The sequence below is a fragment of the Protopterus annectens genome, chromosome 1.part2, assembly GCF_019279795.1.
Source record: "Protopterus annectens isolate FY-2018-M chromosome 1.part2, PAN1.0, whole genome shotgun sequence".
Classification (NCBI taxonomy): Eukaryota; Metazoa; Chordata; order Ceratodontiformes; family Protopteridae; genus Protopterus; species Protopterus annectens.
Window position 1 is genome coordinate 820,567,676 of NC_056727.1, and position 27,685 is coordinate 820,595,360.

Genomic DNA, 27,685 nt, shown 5'->3' on the forward strand with positions numbered 1-27,685 from the left:
GTTCCTAAAAAGTGGAGTTAAAAAAAAAACTTTGCTCTGGAGCCAAAAAGCTGCTTCTTGAATGAATAGGTGACAAGGTTTCTATGCAAAAATACAACTAACCAAAGAATTGTGGCACAAATGTATACTAAACTAAACATCTTTAAAAGTACAAAATAGCTCGGCAGCACTTTACTCCTCTTACAGAGACGGCTCAACTCCCACTGGAGTATGCAGTGGGGCAGGCAACAGCAGATAGCAAACCCAGTAAATTCCTCACCCACAGGTTTAAATTAAGGAAAGTCTGAACATTTATTCTGGATGTTAGATTCTCCCCTGCAGGAAAGACAGATGCTACCTCAGGATCAAAACATTTCTTATGAATGCTTCAAAAACTTAATATTGATGACAACAACACGGAGGGGGGTTTTACCTGGTTTGTTCAACAAACTTACCAACCCTCTTATCACATTATGAAACAATATATTCTAACCCCATCTCATTTCAGAAGGGGAGGGCATCAGGCCCAGATGGCCTAAACATCAAACTTTTCAACACTTTGCAGAATCTTTTAGCCCCATTCCCCGTCAGATTTTTTCATTCTTTTCAATATTCTTTATCCATAGATTTCTCCTCCACATATTCTACCATAGTCCTCATCCCTAAACCTGATAAGGACAATACTCTACCTAGCAATAACAGACCTATATCTCTTCTCAATGTAGATATAAAAAAATACTTATATCCTCTTCAGTTGGTCTAAATCTTTCCTCTGCTATTTAGGTATCAAGCTACATTCTGAAATACAATAAAAAATCAAAGATAACCTCAGACACATTTGGGATAGGGTCTGCATTTGTGGTCACTCATGGTGTTGTCTACATCTCTCTTTAATGGCCACATAGCAGCAGCTAAGATGTTGACCTCACCTCTATTGTTTTACTTCTTTTGACATGTTCCTCTCCATCTTTCCCTCCAGGCCTAAAGAGATTAATCAAGCTTTTGAACAACTACCTGTGGAACTGCAGTAGGACAAGCGTAGACAGTACTATTCAGCATCCCCCCACTCAACTGTCAGATTTAGGGGTTCTTAACTGGAGTCCATATGTGGAAGATTTCCTACTATCACATCTGTTTTTGATGAATCACAAGGCCTCACCTGCTGAGCTATGTGGGAGGCCAGTATTATCCATTTCTTCGCCCCATACGATTTAAGAAACCCTTCCCTAAACCTGGAATTACTGGTACTCTAACTTTATGACTCATCCTGCCCTTAGCAAACGTGTCAAACATGGACTGGTCTAGTATTTGAGACTCAGCTCTCCCTCTTTGGGACAACCCCCATTTTATCTTTGACTGATTGCCTTTTATTGACTGATCCTTTGATGCCAAAGGCATTACATGGTTATTTGACCTGACTGCAAAGGTGGGTGAGAATTACACTCTGGTTAGTTACGATGGACTATGGGAAGCTTAGAATTTAACTAAATCAAATTTCTAGAAATATTTGTAAATCTGATGTTTGATTCATAGATCTCTTTTTGTCACCCGTATTTTATGTCTGCAATAGGTATTCAAGATAACATGATGAAAATGCCTTTCTGACAAGTTAAGTTGGAATCAAATATATGTACAAATATGGACAATGGACAATACAAAGGACTGAATATGTGTCACACAGTAATGAGTTAGGTATCATGAGGCATTCATATTAAGGAATTGTGAGTATTTTGCTTGCAATTTCATAATTACGATCTCATAACTATGCACAAATTCATTGCTCCTAATCAAAATGAGCTGAAATATAAAACATTTTTGTTTTGTTCACTGATGCTGGAGTTTTTCACTCTCTGTCTCCATACACAGATGTGGTTTTAAGAAAGTTTTTCTTATCTTTAGTTAAATAAGACTCCTCTGTCTAGTTACTCAGAAAAAGGTTTGTTTTTCTTTATTTAGCATTTCAGTAGCAGCAGGTCAATCCTCATTAACCAACAGGGCTAAATTCTAATCAGGTCAGCACTGAAAACTTTCCCTGGTAACAAGTCTTCCAAACTGGTCTGCCAAAATGATTCCATTCAAATCTAAATTATGCCAGGCTAAGACAAAGCAGAAGAAAAAATGCCACTGGAAATATTCCTCTACACCATGTATGCAATGATCCATGGATATGTTGAAAAGGATGGGCCTGCTCTTTATCTAATGTCATGGTGAATCCATAACTTTTTTCTCAAGATGAAGAGGTCCATTCTTGTCCACCAAAATGATTGCATCCCAAGTTTGTTCTCCTGTTTAGCCATCCTCGTATATTCTTAATAACTGTGGCCAAAAGGGAGACCTACAACCAGAGATTACTACATCCAGCTTGTAGATCTTGCAAATGTAACAAGTGAAGTCCATACAGCTGACAAACCAATATCATCCAAAGAGGCATTCCTAAAAAAGGCTTCAGAAGTAGCTACCACCAATAACCTTATTTCTCCCACAGAAAAGGGAAAAATGAGAAAGTTCTTCTACAGGACAACAGCTCCAACAGCTTGGAGAAGAACTGGACAGGTCTATTTCTGTACACATTGCCTCCTACACTCCTGATTTCCAGGGTATTCCAAAACATCAGGAGACCAAATGTCATACTGGTATCCCCCTTTTGGCACCAGCAACACTGATTTAAGAAAAAGACAGACAGGAATGCATACCAACCTGGCTACCCTAAAGCTGAAAGCTTGGATAACTTAAATCTTATCCTTTTAAGAGGATGTGTTGAGTACTAGCTGGGGGGGCTAGGAAACTAAAAATGAAATCATACCTGGCAAATGGAAAAAATTCTCCAACTGGTACCTGTAGAGGGACAAGGACCTGAATGCAGCCTCAGTATCTCTGGGCCTGAAATCTCTGTCACACCTCTATAAAACAGGCCTATCTTATGCATCTGTAAAGGTTCATGTTTCTGCTATATCGGTCTGCCTGTCTCTAAATCCTCTTTGCTTCCTTAGCTACCAGTGAAGCAATTTCAAAAATTAGTGCTGCATGTCAGATTATGATGAGAGAAGATTACTCCACCATGGAAATATCAGTTATGTTTTATAGAACTAACTCTGGCTCTCTGTGAAACAGCTGCTTTCCCCTCCCCATGTACTTATTTTGAAAGGTACTGATCTCTATGGCACTCACATCTGCTAAGAGAATCTCAAAAATGCAATGCACTGCCATGCAGAAAGCCATTTTTGTTTTTTCACAAAGACAGATTATCACTACACATCAACCACTTATTCATGCCTAGAGTAGTAACTGACATTTCCTTGAATCAATCTGTTTTCCTCCCTGTGTTTTTCCCTAAATCTCAGAACAAAGGGAAAAAAACGTGCATGCTTTACATGTGCATAGATAACTTAAGGTTTTACTTCGGCAAAATAAATCAGAACATCAAAACTGCTCTTCATGCCCTTTACAAAAGGCAGTGTGGTGGGAAAGCTTGCAGACAAACAGACATTATCTCAGTGGTTTGTACTATTATCTTCTATTGCTATTATGCTTAAGGATATCTAATGTGAGTGCTTGTAAAAGTTCATTCAACTAGAGCCAACATCGGCCACCACTACATTCTTTAGAGGAGTTAGTACCCTGCCCAATTTGGAAAGAGATATTTGGTACTTTTCAAAACATTATAACCTGTATGTTACATCAAAGGCCAGGGCAGGGTGTACTTCTGTTATCCTGCAAGGTCTGCTTTCCTACAGAGTCCAGTCAGGGCCACTCACACTGGACTAGTACTTTGAAAGTCATCCTATTGACGATGACCACAAGGGTGAAAAGTATACTGCAGGTGTATTATTATAGGTTCACAGGTTCATAGGTAGGTACTAGGCTATTGCCCTAGGGCCTATATAAGCCTAGACAAAAAGGTACCACTGAATGGCACACAGTGACGGTTATCCCACTCCACAAAGGGGGAGCTACCCGAGAAAATTATTTTCCTGTGCCCCTGTCGAGCAGAGCCACAGAGCTGATCCCCGGGGTGAATTTCCTATTTCCCATCCAATCATCAAGATTTTTCTTGAAGAGTGTTAATGAGGAGTTTTGTTTGATACAGATAGGTAGTTTGCTCCAGAGTATGGGAAGTTTCTGGGACAGGAATCTATCCTTCCAGCATGTTCTGTTTATTGTGGAGACAAGGTTCAGGTCCCTAGAGCATGTAGCTCGGAGGGATTGGGATTTCTTTAAGTGGAGCATGCCCAGCAGCTCTGGGTTTGACATAGCTTTGTATGTTAGGCAGAGATCACCTCTGAGTAGGCGATACGCAATGGAGTAAAGCTGGAGTTTTTTGAGACGGTCTGCATAGGGCATCTGTTTGAGTGCAGTAATCCTCTTTGTGAGGTATTTCTGTGGCCTTTCCAGTTGTTGTAGATGTCTTGTGAGGTACATACCAAAAGGGACGTTGTACTCTATAATGGGTCTAATGAGTGATGAGTAGAGGGGAACAATGACCTCTTTTTTCCTGGATGAGAAACCTTTTGTGATGAGGTGTGCCATGTAGAAGGATTTCCTGACTACTGTGGTGATGTGATTATTAAAGGAGAGACTACTGTCCACCTGTGTCCCAAGGTCTCTTATCACACTTTCGGTGTTAAGTAGACTACCACCAATGTAGTAGCTCATGGGTACAGAGCTTTTACCAAAGGGAATGACAATGCAGTTTTTGGCATTGAGCTTGAGGCCATGGCTTTGACACCAGGCATCTGTCTCAGTGATGCCCTTTTGTAGGATGTCCACATCATTAGGAGTTTCGATTATGACTCCTAGTTTGCAGTTATCTGCGAACTTCGCTAGCCAAAGACCTTCTGTGTTAGCCTGTACTTCAGAAAAGTAGATATCAAACAGGAGAGGACCCAGGACTGAACCCTGTGGTACTCCACTTGTCACTGGTCTGAAGTTGGATTTGGAGTCTGCTACTTTCACAGTGTGGGTTCTGTCAGTGAGCCAGTTGGCAACCCATCTTGTGACATAGGGATTTGTACCTAGTTTAGTGAGTTTATCTATAAATCCAGAGTGGGGGATGGTGTCAAAAGACTTGGCGAGGTCTAGATAGGCTGTGTGAATCACCTTATCCTCATCTACGCCTTTGGTGACAGCTTCAAAGAAGTCTATCAGGTTTAGGAGACATGATCTAGCTTTTACAAACCTGAACTGGGTAGGGTCCAGAGTTTGGAGATTACCAATGTCTTTGTTTATAAGTTCCACGATGATACGTTCCATGGCCTTGCAGACCAGGCTCATTATGCTAATGGGGTGGTAGTTGCCAGGGTCCGTGGTGGCTCCCCTTTTGTGGAATGGGATAACTGTCACTGTGTGCCATTCAGTGGGCACAAAGCCTGAGGTGAGGCTATGATTGAACATTGTGCTTAGGTGGGTTGCCAGTTCATTCTGTAATTTATGTAGAACTCAGCCTGGGATGTTGTCAGGTCCCATGGATGCTGTGTTCTTGGCTTTGGAGTGTGTGTTTTTTACTTGTGCAGCTATGATTACAGGAACTTTGCATTCCTCCAGTATAGAGATAGGCCCTTTAGGGGGTGAGAGGGGGGTAAAGTTAGCACTGAACCTATCTGCCTGGTTGTTGACAATATCATTTGGTTCTGTGCTGTAACTAAGATCAGATCTGAGTGTTGCCATTGAGATTCTTGACATAGCTATAGAATGCTTTGTGGCTGTCTTTAGAATCAGTGGCTATTTTGTTTTTGTAACTAGCTTTGGAGGATTTTATGAGGGATCTCAGCTTCTTACTGAGGCTTACCAGGGAGTTCCTCCAATCATGGCATTTTACTCTTTTTTGCAACAATTTCTTTCTTCTGTTGTAGAGCTTGTTTATAGCAGGGCACCACCAGATTGGCCTCCTTTTTTGGAGGATAGCATCTTGGTTCTGTTAGGGATAGCACGATCTATGCACTTGTGCAAGTGCTTATAAAGTGCATTTGTGTAGGATTCAGCAGTCATACTTCTACTGTCCGTCTGCATGGGTGTTGTGAAGAAGCGTGACGTTGGCTTTGGAGAAATTTTTTACAGTGGTTTCCCTAATGGGGGGGAGGGGCAGGATGTGGATGTCTAGGGTGATTAGCTTGTGGTTGGATCTGACCAATGAGGAATTGACCTCTTGTGTGGAACACCGGTCGCCCATGTTGGTAATGACCAGGTCTAGGATATTGCTGCCCCTGGTGGGGGTGTGGATAAGTTGATCCAAGGAGTTGAAATTTATGAATTCCAGAAAGCGTTGGGCAAAAGAGTTGGTACACAAGTAGTTTTCCCAGTTAATGGTGGGGTAGTTGAAATCGCCCATTATTAGGGTGTTGGGTTGTACCCTAATATTTTCCAGTGTATCAAGAAATGAGGAGTGGGAATCCTGAGGCATGGTGGGGGATCTGTAGCATGTTACAATTTGGATTGCGTTCTTGCCCAGAGTTAGTTGCACTTTGATATTCTCGGACGCATTATGCTGAGCAGGTAGCCTGGAGGTCTGGATATCCCTAATGAATATGGACACGCCTCCACCTTTAGTGTTTCGGCCCAGGTTAGGTGGCCGAAAGGTGTGGTATGAGTTATAGCCTGGTAATGCAGGGGTACTGTCTGGAGCCTTGAACCAGATCTCTGTCACTGCACAGATGTCAATATTCTCCATTTTAAGGAGTACCTCGAGTGAATGCATTTTGAGGTTTAGACTTCTAGCATTGAGTAGCATTACCCTCAGATTTTGCTTGCTTGTACCTGTTACGGTGGTGAATTTGTCATTTGAACCTTGCCTAAAAAAGGCACTATAGGGGTGCAAGAGCCTTAGTCAGTATCTGGAATCCCAAGGCTGACAGGTGCAGGCCATCTCTGGCAAAGCATAGTGGTCTGTCGATCATGTCATCCCGGCAGACAGATACTGGATCCCCTTAGAATGACACCAGAAGCTTAGACAACTGTTAAAGTCGAGCATTTTGTCCTTGTATTGTGTAATCATTCTGGGTGATGGCAGGATGCTACTCAGGGCTAGGATCATACCTGCCAGGGCTACAAGACTGGAAAGCTCCTCCATGTCTGTTTTCATGTAGTCCAGGGAGGAATGTCTGAGATCATTCACACTAACATGGACAATGACAGAGTCATATTTGTACTTGTTGTGGAGTGACCTGAGTGCGTGCATTATGTGGCGGATCCTGGCACTCGACAGGCAGCTGACAGTAACTTTCTCTTTGCTTAGCCTGGTGAATGGAACATCAGTGTGCCTGACTATAGTTTCACTTATGACTGGAGTATTGAGTATGTTGTTATGCCTCCCACCTGTTCCTCAAAAGCTTGAATATTTTGGGTTCCAGTTTCCACTTGTGTGGGTCCATGAGATTTCTGCTTAACTCATCTGCCAGTGAATATAGTTTGCCTGACAGGAATTGAGCTTGCAGGTGCACTTGGCTGCTCAAGGTTGTGCTCCACAGAGCCATGGCTAATCTGCAGAGTGGGTAGAAATGGGTCCACCCCTGCTTGTTTATGTACCACATAACTGTGGTGTTGTCTGTCTTTACCAATCATTGTCCTGGAAGAATAAGGCCTTTAAAGGCTGTCAGAGCATTCTGTACAGCTAATATTTCTTTTTGATTGATATGCAGGTGCCTTTGCTTTGGGTTCTATTTTCCCTAAATGCACTGCCCTGCCATGTGAGCCCCCCATGCCTAGTCTGATGCGTCTGTTGTTAGGGTTTGGGCGGCAGGGGGTAGAGTGAAAGGGAGTCCTTTGTTGTGGTTGCAGGCCTCTGCCCACCAAAGGAACTCTGTCCTTAGGTAAGGAATGATAGGAATCATTGTTTCCAGGTCCTGAGAATGTTGACAAAAGAGACTTTTTAGGTACCATTTAAGTTTTCTCATATGCAGTCTTGCATATGGAATTAGTAGAATGCAAGAGGCCATGAACCCTAGGGCTTGCAGTATTTTTCTTGCAGATAGCTTGGTTTTGGTGGCCATAGATTGAAGTAGTTTGTCAAATAAATTTGTTTCTCTGGAGTGAGGAATGCCATCTGGGAAGTTGTGTTCAAGCTTACTTCCAGGAATACAATCTGTTGGCTGGGTACTAGCTGTGATGTATTTTCCTTGATGGTGTACCCCAGTGAAGTTAGAAGTCTCTATACAAATGCCAGGTGCTGTAGTAGCAATTCCTGACTGTCCGCCTGAATCCGGCAATCATCCAAATATGGGTAAATTTGAATTCTTCTTTTCCTGCAATATGCAATGGCTGGAGCTATGCACTTTGTGAACACTCTGGGCACAGTAGATAAGCCAAAAGGGAAGTGCAGAGAACTGATAGTGCATACAGCCTGCTCTGAAGCGTATGTATTTCCTGCAAGATTCCCTTATGGGAATGTGCAGATAAGCTTCTTTAAGTCTAGGGTTAGTAGCCAGGAATCCTTGGCTAGCATAGGAAGCAGCTGGTGGAGAGTTAGCATTTTGAATTTTAGAACTACCAGAAAGGTGTTGAGAATATGCAGCTCCAGGATAGAACGCCAAGAGTTTTCTTTTCTGGGTAACAAAAATAGTCTGGAATAAAAGCCTTGTCCCCTTTGTTCTGCTGGGACAGGTTGAATAGCCTTGATACTGAGAAGAGAAAGTACTTGCTTTTGGCCTCTGCCCACTGGTTTTGGGGGAGGTCTGGCCATCTGCTTAGGGTTGGGAGTGAGTGGAAATGGAATCTGTATCCCTGGGAAACAATGTTTAAGACCCATATGTCCTGGGTAATGTACTCCCAGTTTTTGGCATGCGGGGCAAGTTTCCCTCCTAAAGGTGCAAGTACTTGGGCAAGGCTTGGAAGAGTTAAGGAGAAGTCATTGTGCAATTTTACCATAGGATGGTGGCTTATTACTCCCTGTTTTGGATGTGGGAGCACTCCATTGCTTAGATCTGTGCATAACCTGAAACTGAAATCTTGGTGGTCTGCTGCCCCTGGGTTTGGACTGAGGAGGCATGGAAGGGACTGGAAAGGACCAGTTTTAACAAGTTCAATGCCTACTGAATCTAGGTGGCTGTACTTGTAAGAAATCTTTAACAGTTTGCATAGATTTAGCTTTCTCCACCATCCTCTTGAGGACTTCTTCTGCTTTATTGCCAAATAGATGCTCTTGGTTTATTGGTCCATCTAGTAATTTTGCTTTGACATGATCGGGCAAGTTTTGTGCCTTAAGCCAAGCATGCCTTCTAAGAACAGACCCAGTGACAGCAGCCCTGCAAGATGCTTCTAAGGCATCAAATCCACATTGCAAAGTAGGTTTACCATCTTGGTTAGCAGAATGCATTAACTCTTGTAAATCTTTGTGTTCTGCACAATCAGGAATCAACATAATTTTCTGTTTTATTAGCTCCATAATATGCAGCTGATACTTTAACATATGAAACTGGCAAATTAAAGCCCTAATGGCAAGAGTAGCAGAGGTATATACCTTCTTACCCCATCTGTCTAAAGCCCTAGAATCCCTGTCCGAAGGGGTAGGATTTTTGGCAGTTGTACCCTTAATGCCTTTAGGTCCCTGGGAATTGGTCTCTGGATCCACAGTAGGATTCTTAAAGAGGAATTTGTGGGAGTCAGGTACTCTATAGTACCTGTCAGGTTTCCTGAAAGCTGGAGGCAAAGTATCAGTGGTAAGGCTGGATTCCAAAAAGACATGATCTACAATTTCCAGAACAGGAGACATAACTAGAGGCCTGTGCTGAGGCAAGTTTAAAAATTCCCTGAGTCTCTTTTTGTACTGAGAGTAGTCCTGGCTCTCCCAGCGGAAATGCTCTCTAAGGGTATGCAGGGTTTCACCAAAAGAAAAATCTTCTGGAGGGGAAGCAGAGGGAATGGAATCCTCTGCATCAGAATACTCATAGGTAAATAAGGGTATGTCCTGGTAATCAGAAGGATCAGAGTTATCAGACACCTGCTCTGAAGAATCAGAAGGAAAATCAGTTCTTGCTCTTTTTGAGGGGGAAGGCTGACTTCCTCTAATTAAAATAATGAGGTCTTCAGCCATTCTAAGCATTTGTTTTTGAGGCATGTGGACCTGAGAATGCGCTTTGGTCGCCAGTTTCCTAGGCGTAGTGTGAACTTTAGGCCTGAGAACTTCAGTATTTTTGGTTTGAAATGAAGTCATTGGTTTAATATGAAAGAAGGAAGGCCTGAATACACCCTCAGAAGCCAGTGTCTGCACAGCATCTCTGGACCCATCCAAGGTAGAGACATAGCAGGTTCCATAGTCGAAGAAGCATCTCGTGGCATACCGGACTTTGAATAGGTCTCAGTAAAGGCCTGCGAATCTGTAGAAGCAGGTATCAGCGGCTGTGAAAGCATCTCACTGAGTACCAGTGGACTGGCGACTCGCTTAATGGTAGCATTGTCAGCAGTTTTGGACCTATGCAGTCTCTCTCTGTCTTTATCCTTACATTTTTTTCTGAAGATTGGTAGTTGGATGGCTTATTGAAGCCATTTCAGAGTACGGAGATTGAGAGTGAAAGAATTTAGCTACAAAAATAGCCTGACGACGAATAGTTTGGGCGTTGAACAAGGCACAAAACTGACAGCAAGGGACGTCATGGTCTGGGCCTAAACAGGAGACACAGTAAGAATGAAAATCTCTGTGAGGTATTTGCTTTCCACAGGCAAGGCAATTATTATTTTTTTCTGACATCGGTTAGAGCAAGAAAAAAGGATCCCCAGTGGGGTACTTATCTTTTAGAAGACTTCAGGTCTGAAACTCAAAAAAACAAAAATTTCAGGAGGTGGCCAACCATCACTTGCAAAATGTTTCTGCTTTAGGCACCGCATGGCAAGAAAGACTGATGTAATGGTGTCGGCTGCATGCTTTATACCCCTGACGACCTGACGTCATGGAAGAAGCAACAGTATCCGATGCAGAAATCCCAAGACTCGGTATTCAGGCCAGCTAAGGGCTACCTCCAGGCACATAACCCAAATGTGATGACTGCAACAGTGAAACACGAAGAACATCCTATTCTACTTCATCACCCATTGTCCCTCTCATCACCCATCTTCCCCTCCTTCTTTGAATTTCATAAACCCTGGAGAGAGAGATTGAAACTTAATAGGTAGACCTTCTCATTAGGGGAATACCCTCCTTTTGGCCCACTTATGATGTGGCACCTGGGGAGGGTTCCTAGACAAGTGAAGGCAAGAAAGAGCCAAAGATGGCATTAGCCAATGACCTTTTTAAATCACCGACATTTTGATGCGCACATAGGATGGAGCTGATTTAAGCTATTGGGGGAAGGTTCAATTCTGGAAATTGTGCAAAACAATGGGGATACCTGCAGGCAGGATATCCCACTGATGAAGAGTGCAACAGTGAATGTACTTGAATATCTACACTTATATTAAGTTCCTTCTATCTATTATGGAGCATCAAGGAATAAAAGTTTAAAACTTTGGCTTCTCATAGAAATATTGCAAAGGACATTGTAGGAAAGGGGTTAAGGGTCACTAAAGTTATAGCATCAGTGAAATCCATTCTTTTCATTTGCTTGGGGGGAGGGGTGCTGGAGATGGTGGCCAATGGACCACCAAAGAGAAATACTGCATAATTTAGCTATAGTAGTACAAGGTATTTTTCCTATAAGGTAAGAAAGGAAAGTACTGATGCTAAACTACTAGAAGACTACGTACTTCTGTTTAACTACTAGAATACTGCGTACTTCTGTTTAACTACTAGAATACTACATATTTCTGTTTAACTACTAGAATACTACGTACTTCTGTTTAACTACTAGAAGATTACGTACTTCTGTTTAACCACTAGAAGACTACGTACTTATGTTTAACTACTAGAAGACTACGTACTTCTGTTTAACTACTAGAATACTGCGTACTTCTGTTTAACTACTAGAATACTACATATTTCTGTTTAACTACTAGAATACTACGTACTTCTGTTTAACTACTAGAAGATTACGTACTTCTGTTTAACCACTAGAAGACTACGTACTTATGTTTAACTACTAGAAGACTACGTACTTCTGTTTAACTACTAGAAGATTACGTACTTCTGTTTAACCACTAGAAGACTACGTATTTCTGTTTAACTACTAGAATACTTCTGTTTATTACATGCAATCAGTGGATGTGGCATTCTGAGATACTTGCTGAGTAGAAGATGAAACAACTGGATTAGCAAAGATTTATTTGTTATCCTGTCTCAAAAGTTAACACTGGGTTTTTGGATTGCAAATTCAAAAATATGTCTGCTTTTAAATTTAGACTGTGTGATACAGCATTGGTAAAAGGCAGTTGCTGACCTATGATTGACTTATGTCCTCATTTAGAGTTGGATCATTGAAAAATTACATTATTCCATGGGACAGGAAATATTTCACACATTTCACTGTAGTTTTCATTATGGTTACTATGCTTACAGAAATTAATGCTCGTTAAGAAATGGTTCTTTTGGGCCTTTAAGAAAGGAATTTACACTTGAATTATGTAACACAGTCATCTGAATTTATTTCTGTCTGTCATATTTATTATTGGAAAATGGTGTTATTCCCATGGTCTGAAGTTAAATAAATTGGAAAGGAAATGGCATTACCTATGCTTCTTAACATACTTCACAGGGTCAGAAACTCAAAATAAGAATGGGGCTTATGTAATATGAGAACTATATTGTATTTGTTATACAGGGCAGGAGACATGAGAGGAGTAAATTCAGACTACCAGTGAGGTACATTTTTTATTTTTTAAGTAACTACAAGGAATCGTGCATGTTTTGTATTAGGGGAAGGGTTTGAATAGTGCCAGAATTACAGAAACACTCTTAAGGACAAGCTGGTAGCTAACTGCATAGATAGATTGTTCCACCACTATCTTCAAGATACGGATTGTAGCAGGAATTTGCACTGGAGTATGCAGTGTAAAAAGCATTGGCTAGGAAGGTATGCAACTACTGGACAATGTGACACATACAGGATGGACTTGTCAAATGATGGGCCGTCTGCCCTAATACACTGAGTAATCATGAGATGCAGAGTCGAGGAATCTTTTTTCCTTAATTTGCAGTGACTTCAGAGCTGGTTATCTAAAAGTTGGGGGAGGTGCACGGGGAATTCTGGTTGATGGTGTTTGCACCCCACCACCACCACTAACAACAACAAACAATACCTTTCCTTTGTAAAAGCAGGATTTTTCAAATAAGTGTCACTTCATTAAGGTCACATTTACTGAATGCTCTTCAGAGAAAAATGTTTCAATAATGTAACACACCACTAGAGTAAAACAAATGCACCGAAAATGTTTCATGAGCATGACTGAGGGGAAATTCCACCGATCAAAGGAAGGACTACATCAACCTATTTATTATGAGAAATATGTGGCTGATGTACGTCACCACTTCACAAACATAGAAATTATCATAATGTTTGATGCAAGGATCAGAAACTGAGACTGACCAGTCTACTATCAAGAACATGTGCAACTGACTAATTACTGTAATGAGCCAGGCCACATGGGAAATACACAAGAATATTTTTAAAGATCTGTTACAAGGACGATGGAGGGGAGATGAAGAAGTGAACTGCAGGTCATTTAAAATCTTTTACAAATGGAACTCAAGTTTGTTATTACTGTGGTATATACATCACAGTCCACCAATGCTATGCAGCAGTAATATTCTCTAATTTACATCTCAGAAGTCACTGCTTATACTCACACCTACACTTCACTCTAGCACCTGGCTGATCATTCCATACCCTCACACCTACACCTCACTCTAGCATCTGGCTGATCATACCACATCCTCACACCTACACCTCACTTTAGCACCTGACTTTTCATACCATACCCTCACACCTACACCTCACTCTTGCAACTATTTTTTTTTCTCACTTACACTATACCTCTCTTCACCTAATCATGGTTTACATCTGCATATGCATAATATTTCTATGCATAACAGACATTTGCTTACTCTTCTATTATGTTATGGATTAGAATATTTTTTACTCATGAACTATTGTTTTCAATCTTGTTTTTTTTTTTTTTTTTCAGCCTGGGTCCCAAATATGCATATTAGTATTTTTTTTACTCATGTATTATTATTATTATTATTATTATTATTATTATTATTATATTCTTGTTTTTATTTTTCTACCTGGGCCTCTATTATACTAGTCCATACCTACTGTTATGGTTTGAATACTATTACTAACTACATCATGTTGTGTGTTTCCTCTGTTTATTCTATTTCATTGTAAAATGTAAATTATTCTCACTTACTTAATGGTACATGGAGCTTTTCTCCCCATGTCTCCTCTGAAAATGCACTATTAGTCCAGTTGGACCACCCTGGTAAACAAACGTTAAATAAATAAAATAAATTATGGCTTATATGTCTTGTGTTTTCTAAGGCAGGCCTTAGAGTAGTTCCTGAAAGCCAATACCTGTACTTTATCATATTAATATAATATAAAATAATATTAATATTGTGTGTGTGTGTGTGTGTGTGTGTGTGTGTGTGTGTGTGTGTGTGTGTGTGCGCGTGTGTGTAAAAACAAACGAAAATAATAAATTGTAACACATTATTTAAAGTCTTCCATATGCTGTGGTAAACAGACAGCAGTTTTTGTAAAATGATAACTGCTAATGGAACCCACTTTCCATTCGGACAACTGCTCTCACATTATGGTGATAATGTAGACTAGTATGCACAAAACTTCCCATCGCCATAGTCCTCTAAGAATGGAATATTTGCCGTCAATAATTTGTTCCCATTCCTGGAATATTTCTGTTTTACTTTGATGGTTTTAGGTATTGCCCTTCCAATAAAATGTGTAAGTAGCAATTTCTTTGCCAAAAAATGTTATATCTTCTTTTACGATCACCTCTCAGATTTTTCCCAAGATGTCCCGAAGTCTTATGCTATTTCAGTCACAGACAGTCAGCAATCTATGATTTAGTAGTGTCTGCTCCAAAGTAAATGCACAATGCTGGTACAGGGTATGCCAGCTCTGCACAGCAGGTAACAAAGTGTAGATTCTGCAGACTAATATCTTGTTGTTCCAATCCCATGTACTCCTGTCTTAGTGTCATAGTCCTAATTCTTAGGAAACATGTCTATGTTACAAAAATATTCATCAGTGAATAAAGAATGGCACTCATTGATTTAAAACGGGACATCCATCCTTTCCATTTCAAGATCGTAGGGAGCTGGTTCCTATCTCTTCAAGTTATGGGCATTAAAGATGGCCGATTCCTGGAGAAGATGACACTGTGTCATGAACATGTGTAGTAAATTCATACAAACCACACAGAGACAGGCATATGTACATGTTCATAAGTACGAACACACACACACACACACACACACACACACACACACACACACACACACACACACACACACACACACACGCAACTAAACGTAATATGAACATTGCCACTTTAGCTGCATGCATGTGTCAGATCAGAGGCCCTAGTGAAATTGCACATCAACGGAGGTATGCAAACTCTGCACAGAATACACCCTAGTCAGAAGCTAAAATGCAGAGTCAGGGTCTATGAGTAAGGAATATTAACAACTGTTCCTGCCAACATTATGTTGTTACGGTGTACATTGTGCATTTAAGTGTACTACTCCCTTATTTAAGTGAAGAAACTCAGATTACTTTTTTCTGATAAAGTTTTCTCAGCTTGCTAATGTAGTTTAACTGTTACTCATGCTGCTACAAGCTGATATTGAATTTGTATCGTACTATGATATTTCTACCTATAACAGCAGAAAAACTCAGCATACTATTTTGATAACAACCATTAGGTAATCTAAAAGAACAATGTAACATTACCTTTGTTCCAAATGTATTTTTTGAGTTAATACATTTAGAATTATTTACTGGGTTTATACAGCTTAGATTCTTTTAAAACGTCTGTGGTGAGGAAAGTAGATTTTATTATTATTATTAATTTATTTTACGTTTGATAACTGGCAAGGTGCACTGGTCTGAAGACCCTCTGCAGGTATGACATCTGCCATTTTGGCAGAAGACAAAAATAGTAAGAAACAGTGTACATGATGTGACACAGAGGAAGCTAATCAGTCATAACTTTTGATACAGATGTTACTGACGTCACTACAATGAACTGTATAACATCTTTAGCTAAATATTTCAATGTATTTTACATAATATATACTATGTAGAGTGGAACAGTAGGCAAATGGAGGTCAAGAAATTCATACATTAATCATATAATCTGGGGCGGGAGATTCGGGAACATTTAAGGAAATGAAGGAAGTTTAACATGGGGTGTAAAAGACAGAGATCGAAAACAGATGGGCTGTTGGATCATGGTGATGAAGAATGTTGAGGGGGGAGGGAGAAGAAGAAATCGAAGAGTGATAAGTTTAACTAGTTTTATGGGAATATCAACTAGTTAAGAAGGTTTATAGTTGCCAGGAAGGAGAAAAGAATAAAACAATGATAATGTATATTGTTAGTATTATGCTTTATTTTTAGTAATTCAAATAATTCAAAGAAGATGCACGTTTATTTTCAGTGTGATTTTGTTCCATCCCATATTCTCTTGTTAAACAATTCCCTTTGTACTGCTCATATTGTTTTTTTTTATTATTTTTATACCTATCAAAACAAACTATTTGCATATTGGAGCATAACTTCCTTACAATGTCATGCATGACTGTGCTTTAGTTCCTTGAAATGGAACTGTTATCCCACCAATGAATTAAAATCTTACTTACTTGAGAGAGTTTCATCTGCATATGGGCAAAGACGTGAAGAAATCCAACAACTGCATCCCACAGCCTACTGTGAGCCAGGCTTTGCTGATTCCCTGTGCATGGGCCCTGCAAGACAAATGAAAAGACAATGATGATAACGCAAGAGAGATTCTGGCACATTCTTAATGATGCCATGTGACCGAAACAGGTTAACCATGTCATGTCAATGCATAAAGTAATGCTGGCATTTACTTTGCTGTACAGATGGTTGTATTGCATAAACAAACATCTACAATTCAATAATTCTGTTTTAATCAAAACCTAATCTGGTCTGGTATTATTAAGTATGATTCTTTCACAGCTGTGCCATTGATAAGAAATGTGTGCATAATCATATGACTTTACAGATGTACATAATCTGACGGATTTCAGGGAAAAATATTTATTGAATACAGAAGGCTGTTTTTTATTGTTTATATGATAAAGAGCTGTAAAATGAGCAATTACAAGTATCCACAACTATGTATTTGTTATACATTGCTAATATCCTTATCACTATGTAACAACAAATATACAGATCTCATTTTCATGTTAGAGACTTCTATGCTGTAAGTGTTTACTCTAATAAATTTTCATATCTCACTTCCATGCTACATATTAGTAAATTAGAGTCATGATATCCTTGGTCTGCTGTAATAAATTCATTAGCTGTAGCAGTTATTTTACCTGAATATACTCTGTGAGGGTATTGAAAACTTGTTTTGCCACTTGAATGGCCTTAGAAAAATTTCGCTGCCCCTGCTCATCGATGACATCCTTTCCAGAATAGTACCAGTAGAAATCACTGATTGATTCCTAGACATAATAGGAAAAAAACAGACAAGGAGACCATAAGATTCTTATCTAACACATTACAGATCATTCTATGCTTATGATGTATAACTGAATGCCTGCTGACGAATCTAGCCTTTTCTTATCTAATTGTACTTTTTTGTTATCTAATTGTAAAGTACTATTAAGCAATTTATGACAGGAATATTGAGTAGCTGTTTTATAATAATTTATGCCTCAGTAAAACTGGGTAATGATTGAAAACATTAAAGACTGCGTTTTGAGACTTGTCTGAATCTTTTTCTCATTTCAAGCTTCACTTAAAGCTAATGAGGTTTTTTAACCCATAAAATGTCATTAGGTATAAAAAGCGGTATGCTGCTTATCCAAAATGTAAACCGCTAACATAAAGCCCAGTGTAATTAAACCAATCACTCTTGAGGCACAACAGTACAGTCTTCAGGCCCTGAATTCTTATCCTGTTTTCTTCATCAGACAAGTGAACCAAAACATGGCATCAAATGGGTGATTTAGCTGGAATAGTACTAAAAAAAATGTGATCTCACACTCATATGTTGTTTATTAATTATGAATTGCCAACAGCTTGTAAAAATGGAGCTATTTTGCTAGTACTTTTGACTTAAACTTGCTTTTTTCCCTTTATCTTTCCATCCAGTCATGGACGTGTTGCATACTAAATATGTACAAGCTTACAGAAGCATAAAAACTGACAGCAAATAAGAATATTAAACTTAAGAAAATCTTTGCCCAAACAGCTGATGAAGGAGGAAACATTACCAGGCCTCTAGATTTAAATATTTACCACATGTGTAATGTTCATTTATGCCTAAATTACCTTTATATTCATTTACTGACTTTGACTCCATTTACTCCACTCCACTGGGACTCTGTATTATGCATTTATTGCACCTCCCATCATAATAATCTCTCTCTCTCCTTATATATATATATATATATAGATTCCATACACAAGATTGAAGGTTCACTACTTCGAAATAGTGTATTATGGAATACACACTGCAGCAAAAGTGCACTTAATCGAAAGTGCACTTACGCGAAGTTCAGTACAACGAACGGGCATTGTACTGAACTTCCTTGCAGTACTCAGAGACCTTAGGGTTAGGGCATGGGTCATATCCCCTTATCATGACCCGTGCCCTAACCCTAAGGTCCAAGATGACTGCAGCGCAGTAAAGGACATATCAATGTCCTCCACTATGGTGCGATAGTCAGGAACCTTAGGGTTAGGGCATGGGTTAGGGTACTTTCATTGAAGTGCACTTTCGCAGAAGTTCACTTTCATTAAAGTGAAATTTCGCATAAGTGAGGCTTCCTATTACAAGTTTGAAGTTGTGAACTTTCGTTCTTGTAATAGGAATCCATATATATATATATATATATATATATATATATATATATATATATATATATATATATCAATCAAAGTTAAACTGATTGACAGGAAATAAAGCTGAAGGTGCTACAGTTCTGTGCCTGTAGTGAACTGTAACTATTAGTTACTAACAATTCTGATTATACTTGGGCTCTACACTGCAAACAACTCACAATTTAAATGGAAGTGCTGTTCTTTTACAAGTAATTGCCAGTTTTATTTTTTTAATTATGTTGTCCATGGTTGCTTGTTTATAACTTTTATTTGTGCTTCTTTCTCTCACCTTCTGTTCAAGGTATTCACAAATACATCTCCCATTCTCATCTCCTATAATTCCAAAAGTACAAATCTATGTTTCTCCAGGTACCACGGCATATGCCACCACCAGTAATATCAGGAGGCTTAGCTTATACATGGGATGTGAAATCGTGCATCATCACTTACCTTATTACCGTATTAGGATGCAAATACTGTTCTTAAACTTAGATGATAGGGCACAGCAGGTTCAATAATCAGGAGCCTTTAGCTTTCCAACATACTCACTTCCCAAAGGCACATATTATAAGACAATATAAATGCACATTCAACAAAAGTCATGTCTTTGCTAAAATACATGTAAGGATCTTGACTGTTTTAGACACTATACCTGAACCCTCAGTAGGTAGTCCACTGTAGATATAATAATATTAACAGTTGTATTGTTGCCTGTTTGAGTCCGAAGGTAATTCTGAAAACCTAAAATAAAAACATTTTAAAAAGTTAGTAACTTGGTTCATCATGAAAAAAGTCAAATCAAGTTGTACTCCATCTGAAGATGCAAACCAGTTTAAGATTTAGCTAAACAAAGGTTCCCCAAAACAGCAGTAAAAATAGCAGTTCTACTGTTACCACTACGTGTATTTTGTACTTAAAAAAAATGTTATTTATTTTGTACAACTCGTGGATAATTGTTAAAACACTGTGATAAGAAGAAAAAGCAAATTAAATCCATTGGGAAAAGATCCTCATATAAGTGTGTCTATGCATGATCAGATAATACATATTTTTAGCCTAAAAATGTTCACATAGCACTTTTGCCAGACATTTACTGTCTGAAAATGACCTGTCTTTGCTCTGGACTACACATTTAAAAATTTATTGAGTAATACCAGCTACAGCATTCCACATTCACAAAAAAAAAAAAAACACACCATAATGACTTCTTTTGACACATCACTCTAACAACTAAAGTGTTACAAAGAAATGACTACAAGAAGTCAAAAACAATAGAAATAATATTATTCCAATAGCATGACGCAGCTATTTTATCATGTATAAAGAGAATGTAAAATAAATAATACAGAATATTAAGCTTTTTGAAGATACGCTTTCCAAGTATTAAGCTTTCAATATGCAAATCATTAAGCAGAAAACATAATATGGGTGATCAAGTTTCCGGTATTAGTTATATTTTAATTGTTTAAGGAGTTTAACCAGTTTCATAGCTCTTGTACTGCAAAATGAGAATTCAACCTTATAAAGAAAGTTGCATAATCCTCATTAAAAACATGTTCTCCAGTACCTCTTTTACCCTTCTCAGGGTCAAGGATGAGCGGGAACTTACTCCAATAATCAAGAAGCATGATACAGATAACAAAGCCTTGGCACGATGCTTGTCTGTCTACAGGGCAGAAAAATAGGTTCATAGGTAAGTACTAGTCTAGCTGCCCTTACAGTCCATTTTAAGCCAAGAAAATTTCCCTTTTACTGCTCGAATTAACCTATCCCATATGGTTATAGTTTGGCCTTACCCATCACATGGTTAATAATTATATATTTCCCCTAATAAGAATAACTGGGATCATACCATAGATTATTTGAGGGGATCCATGCATGAGATAAATCATTTAGGAACTTTATCCTATGATAAATGATAAACATTTCTCTTTATTAATTTAAACAATTTCCTTACATTTGATGTACATCACATTGAAACTAACTGAATATGTTTTGACAAGCACTTAAGACTTATCCTTTTGATATAATGTTTGATGATGTAGGATGAATAAAATTAATTAATCCATTTTCAATAATTTATTTAATATGTACTTATATGGATTTCAATATGTCATTCACAAATTCCTATTGCTTCTGATGTTCTGTGTAAAAACAACTAAATAAACTTGAATTTGAACCTGATTGCATGTTATTTACTCATTAAAAGGTACCTACTTTCTAACAATGTCCTACATAGGGAAGAAAAGGGTTCTTAAACTTCGGCATTTTAGCATATAGGTACTCAAACAGCTAAATAAATACCAAGCAGGATACATCCTCTCCTGCTGTATTTTAGTACTGATGCTATTATGTATGTCAGCATCAAACAGACTAATTCATCAATTAATTCATTTCCCAATATTTCCCCCTGTCCCATCAGTCACAATATCCCATTAATTTAAAAAGCAACACTGGGTGTCTATTTCCTCAGAAAATATTCACAAACTACATTTACTAATCCTTCCTCTGTGCTTCTTTTTCTGTGCTGTTCCTCCCCTTCGTCATTTCATTTACTATGATACTGAGATAGCCAATAATTAAATGCCAAGTACTTCTTAAAATCGTTCTCATTTTGTAGTATCACTGCAGTGGTGTAAGAAAGAAAAATTATTAGGTATACCCACTGGCAGATTAAGAGTACCTTGGGTACCAAGCTATATTCCAACCATTGTCACTCCACAAACATTTTTAGGATTATGAATAAATTGCATTTACTCTTCTATATTCAAATTCCTGGAAGTTTCAAACCATAGTTCTTGTTTAATACAGCAATACTTGTTAGAGTATGTTTTAAACTTAAAGTTTTGATTAATTTTCCAAGTAAGCAGTGAAACAAAATGTATTAATCTGTCACAAAAGTACCCTTTTCTGAACATTTCAACCATAAAAGGCCACTCAGACTGTTTTCATTATAACCCACTAGTGTCTGTATTCATCAATCACAGCTACTTTATTGGTTGTGTACATATTATGTCTGACTGTAAATAAAATGACCACAGTAAAGTATTCTAATTTACACACACACACACACACACACACACACACACACACACACACACACACACACACACACACACACACAAAGTCATTCACAGACAGACTAATGACATTTTTAATTTAATAAACTCAGCAAGGTCAGTCATTTTCACCCACAGACATTTTTGAAACCCAGATTATTGCTACATTGCTGACTGCATCCTTCTCAGATGTCTCTGTAAAATAAATAACAATAATAAAAAACAATATAGTTCTTTCAGATTTGTTACAGACGCACACAAACACACACACACACACACACACACACACACACACACACACACACACACACACAGTAGCCACAGTGAAGTATTCCAACTTAATTCACACATACATGCACACCAGTCCTGTAAAAACAAATTAAAGATTGTTAAAATAATGATAACAGCATAAGGTACTTTCATCCTCAGATAGCCCCATGCCCATTCTGTCAGCAGTTACAGACACTTTCTTGACTATGTACACTGCTTATTGCCATGAAGAAGTAAATTATATCTACTTTATCAGCAGCTTTGGATGAACTACATAAAATTATATAAAGATCACCAGCATTGCACTATAAGACCCAGATAGTATAGCAAAGTTTAGAGTATTTATGATGAAGGTATAAGAAATATTAACTGCCTGATAGCATATGCTAATTCAATTTGCACAATCTCTGAAGAAGTAAAAGTCATCTGAATAGTTCCATATTAATGACAACTATTACTAATGCAGACGTTGCTAGAAAACAACTTTGCATTTTAGTGCTTCATCTACAAATGCACAGCCTGCTGCCCTTGAAGAATAAATGGCACATGTTGCATTAAAAATGTATATTACCATATTTTTTTCTGAACTAGATTGGCTATGCAATAGAGAATGGCTGGCAAAAGAAAACAACATAATTAATTACTTAGGATGCAGTTCAGGAGACCATTAAAGAGTTTAGCACAAATTTCCAACAGCCCAGTCCTTCACAAATGTTGATAATTTCCAGTAAGAAACACGCTGTAAATTTTTATTTAAAAATAGGCCCATATTAATAAAGCATTCCACCATTTTAGTCAAGAAGCACATATACAATTATGTATACTGGGGGATGTAAAATTCTCAAGTAAAAAACAAGGAATCCCAGAAAACAAAGCTGTAGCACACTTCTTTAATAAAAATAAACTTTAACAATGTAGTGTGAGCGCAATCGCACTGAGGTGCTTCAGACAAATAGCATCACAGCAATGCACATTTATATAATAAATCAACAATCATCAATTATTAAAATAGGCAATTATCACTTGACTAAATCCCTTGATTTTAAAATGGGTTTTAAAGAGACCCTATCATTGAGGCCAAGTTTCCTTTCAGCACCAAACCTCAAAATCCACTGAAGTTCTCTCTGTTCAGTGTAGTTCTTTAAATCACCACCTCTTGGATTTTCAAACACTACCTCTATTACTTTAAAGGCAAAACTATGTTGCAAGCTTGATTCTAACATGTTTGGCTAGAGCATTTGTAGTATCACACTTTTTAATAGCATATAAATGCTCACAAATCCTCTCAAAGAGCATTCTATTAGTTTTCCCTATATAGTAACTGTTACAGTCTTTACATGTAGCTAAATAGACCAAGTCCTTAGTCTTACTATTGGCATAGTGGTGACTTAAAGAACTACACTGAACATAGAGAACTTCAGCTGTGATGTTATTTGTCTGAAGAAGCACCTCAGTGCAAAAGTGCTCACACTACATTGTTAAAGTTTGGTTTTATTAAAAAAGTGTGCTACAGCTTTGATTTCTGGGATTCCTTGTTTTTTTACTTGAGAATTTTGCTGCTTCTGGTTTCCCAGTCAAGCCCTTTGGAGGTATATTGAACTTTTTAAACTGGGGGATGTGTTTAACATCCTTTATGTTTTCTGTGCACTTATTGTGGAGCAGACCTATAATCCCTGAAGCTGGAAATTAAATATGTTCATATGACTAGAAGACTATCCCCGGGATTCATGAAGCTCGGCGCAAGGCCGGCATTAGGCTTGCGCCGACCGTGCAGCATGTAGATGGTGCAGTAGCGCCAAATGCATATTAATGAAGGCGTGCTGCCGCCACAGCCACGTGCACAGGAAATGAGCGCGAGTGCATAGGGCATGTCAAAGTGCCGCAAAGAGGCGTGGAAATGTCAGCTGTCGACGTGCAACCTAAAATGCTTGCATATAACAATTTGCCTGCAATAGTAATCACACCTGTCAGTGTCCGTGGATATGGAAACATATGCAAAGCATGCAAGACAGTTCTTGAGAACACAAAATTAAGAAGAAAACACAAATGCACGGTAGGAAATATCGAGTCTCCATCCCTGCTAAGGCAGGAGCAATCCCGAGGCACAGGGCTCCAATGTACATACAGTATGCCTAAAACCCCTCCCATGCCTTCACCTATATTCCAGTCATGCACCCGGCTATCTACACACATACACTCTTGGGATCTGCATCACACCCTTGGGATAAACGGGATTCACTATTGTCAACCTCATTTGCATAGTATTGTCTTCTCATGCATAGTCATATGACCCATACTGATCCTCCAAATTAATAACCACTGCTTACTGTCGCTCAGATCCGCACACAACTGGCTAAAGGTGACGTACTACATCATATTCGATGTCCCTTGCTCTTCCCATCAACAAAATAATCAGTCTCTACATGACTAGAACCCGGGACGCTGTACACCACAGAAGAAGTGCTTTACCACTAAGCCATGGCAGATATACATACATCCGAGGTGATCACGTACAGATCATCCAGCACAGACATTCAATAGTGCTAATGTCCACATATATATACATATATATATATATATATATATATATATATAAAACTATCTATCTATCTATATATATATATATATATATATATATATATATATATATATATAAACATATATCTATATATATATATCTATAAATACATATATATATATATATATATATATATATATATATATATATATATATATACATATATATATACATACAAACATATATATATATACACACACACACACACACACACACACACACACACACACACACACACACACACATATATACACATACACACACGGACGTAGATATTGAATTTACATCACAACAGCAGACCACATGACACCAAAGCATTAGACAAGAATGAAAGGGAAACCACATGTGCCACCTGCATTATGTAGTGGTGTTACTATCAAGGCAAGTGTGTTACATTGCATCACATGGGTCAGATGGTAGTAAGGGTAAGAGTAGGGCTGCTGACATTTACCCACCAGACCTATTGGCGAATATATGTGTATGTGCTGACAGCCCAGTCTCTTGGACGATTATGACATTTGTGGACACTATATAGGAATGCAACAAAACACACTCAACACATCCTGGAGCTAGCGACTCACAGATACCAACACATAGGAAATGTCTGCCAAACACACACACCTGTCATGACTTGGAATCGAACACCTACCTGTCTTTTCTATCACACTACAGCATTATGCAGTTACAGAATGCGCTACCGAGATTACTGGAACACTGCACTCTCAGAGGCATACTTCTAGGTAGGTGACATCATCAGCAAAGGCAAAGACGCCGATAGGGAATGTATGGAGAGTGAGCAGTCTAAAAGCATTACTCTGTCTCCAGGCAGCTGGAAACACACACACACACACACACACACACACTTGGCAGGGTTGGGATTCGAACATACACCTAACTACCTTATCACACTACAGCATTACGCAGGTACAGAATGCGCTAATGAGATTAGTGGAACACAGCACTCCCAGAGGCATACTTCTAGGTGGATGACATAATCAGCTAAGGCAAAGACGCTGATAGGGAATATATGGAGAGTGAGCAGTCTAAAAGCATTACTCTGTCCTCAGGCAGCTGCAAACACACACACACACACACACAAACACACACACTTGGCAGGGCTGGGATTCGAACATACACCTAACTACCTTATCACACTACAGCATTACACAGTTACAGAATGTGCTACTAAGATTACTAGAACACAGCACTCACACAGGCATACATCTAGGTGGATGACATCATTAAGAATGGAACAAATGCCGATAGGGATTGTATGGAGTGTGAGCAGTCTAAAAGCATATTACTGTCCCAAGGCAGACGGAGACAAACACATGGCAGTGGTGTGAGCAGGACAATTGCCTATCTACGGAGCACTATAACAACACTACATAGATACGAGACGCGCCACAGACGGTACACCTTTCAAGACAGTCAACCAGTGTGTTCAATGTAGGAATCCATCCTGACATGGGGTATGGACATCTGTTGCCTGGATGACCACTATTGCTATACAGGATTGCAATGGTCATGCCCATACAGAGAGGCACATAACCGACACAAGGTGTCACTGGGCATGCTCACACTGTAGCACACGTCCGTTTGGAATGTACTATGTGTCCATCTACACAACGGTGTACTGGGCATGCTCACACACTTAGTAGTAGCGAAGGGCTGTCTTGTATGCACACGGATTCGAAACACGGAAGGGCACAGTGTGTCAATAGTGAACATTGTTAGCACGAATGCTGCACTACATATATCTGACACCGGCCGTCAGTGCTAGATGTGTAGCATTAGTAATCACAGCTGACAATCCAGATCCAACAATGGGGAATACGGACATCTTTGCAGTGAGGAACACCTGGTATATGGTACAGTTGTGCACAATAGCACTAATACCATATACCTCAGATACAGACATGTGGGCCATAAGACCGTGACGGACCACTCCAGGTGTTAGTGTCCCCACGTACATGAAGGCCACCTGCATATACTGACCAGTACACACTCAAGAGCCATCACAGATGTCTCAGGTGCAGATCACAGTGGTAAATGCCGCATTCTACTATGTAGCCCTCAGACATCACCATGTCCTTGGACCAGCAACACACATCAATACATTAGTACAACACCATGTTACTCATGACTAGTGGACTGTACATAGGTCTACAGCAACTGTGCAGACTACACATTTACTGACAGGGTTCCATCATGTGTTATGCAATGCAATGATACCACTGTTCATAACCAGGTCGGCTCTACACATAACAGGGGCCAGCTGTAACAGATAAATGTTGCTGTACACCAACAAACACTTATGTTTGGATATGACATACATGTAATTGCCGTGGATATGTACATGACCCACACACACACGCACACACGCACACACACACACACACACACACACACACACACACACACACACACGTACATAGCATAGCTTTTGCTGTCCTCCATGCAGACAAGTGGCTACAGCAATCACATGCATGCACATGAAAGGTAGGTCCATGGCTGTTGAATGCTAACATTACATAAGGTAGCAATGTTGACTGAGGTAACATTCCTTCTGTACTAGTTACCCATGACAACTATCATATCATACAACAGTCCATGTGTCACGTATGTCATCACACATGTCCAATTGCAATGCATACAAACATGGCTACATGACAAGAATGTAGGACCAACACACATTTGCATGTAGTGGTGTGCATTCAGCTATCATGCATGTGCAGTAGCTGATGTATGCAGTACATCTGTGTCTAACTACAACATGCAGTTGCAATGCAACCCCATCACTGACACCTGTATATGGTGAAATACTGACAGTACGG

The 27,685-nt window shown here is 39.1% G+C and overlaps 1 protein-coding gene across 1 annotated transcript in view; it reads right to left on the reverse strand.

Moving 5' to 3' along the window:
* Positions 1 to 27,685, reverse strand: part of RYR2 (ryanodine receptor 2) — a 6,224,161-nt gene that overhangs the window by 1,147,610 nt on the left and 5,048,866 nt on the right. The window contains exons 86-88 of the mRNA XM_044059048.1: positions 19,594 to 19,682; positions 17,429 to 17,557; positions 16,724 to 16,828 (exon numbers count right to left, since the gene is read on the reverse strand). Coding sequence (XP_043914983.1) covers positions 16,724 to 16,828; positions 17,429 to 17,557; positions 19,594 to 19,682 — 323 coding nt within the window. The remainder of the gene's footprint in view (positions 1 to 16,723; positions 16,829 to 17,428; positions 17,558 to 19,593; positions 19,683 to 27,685) is intronic.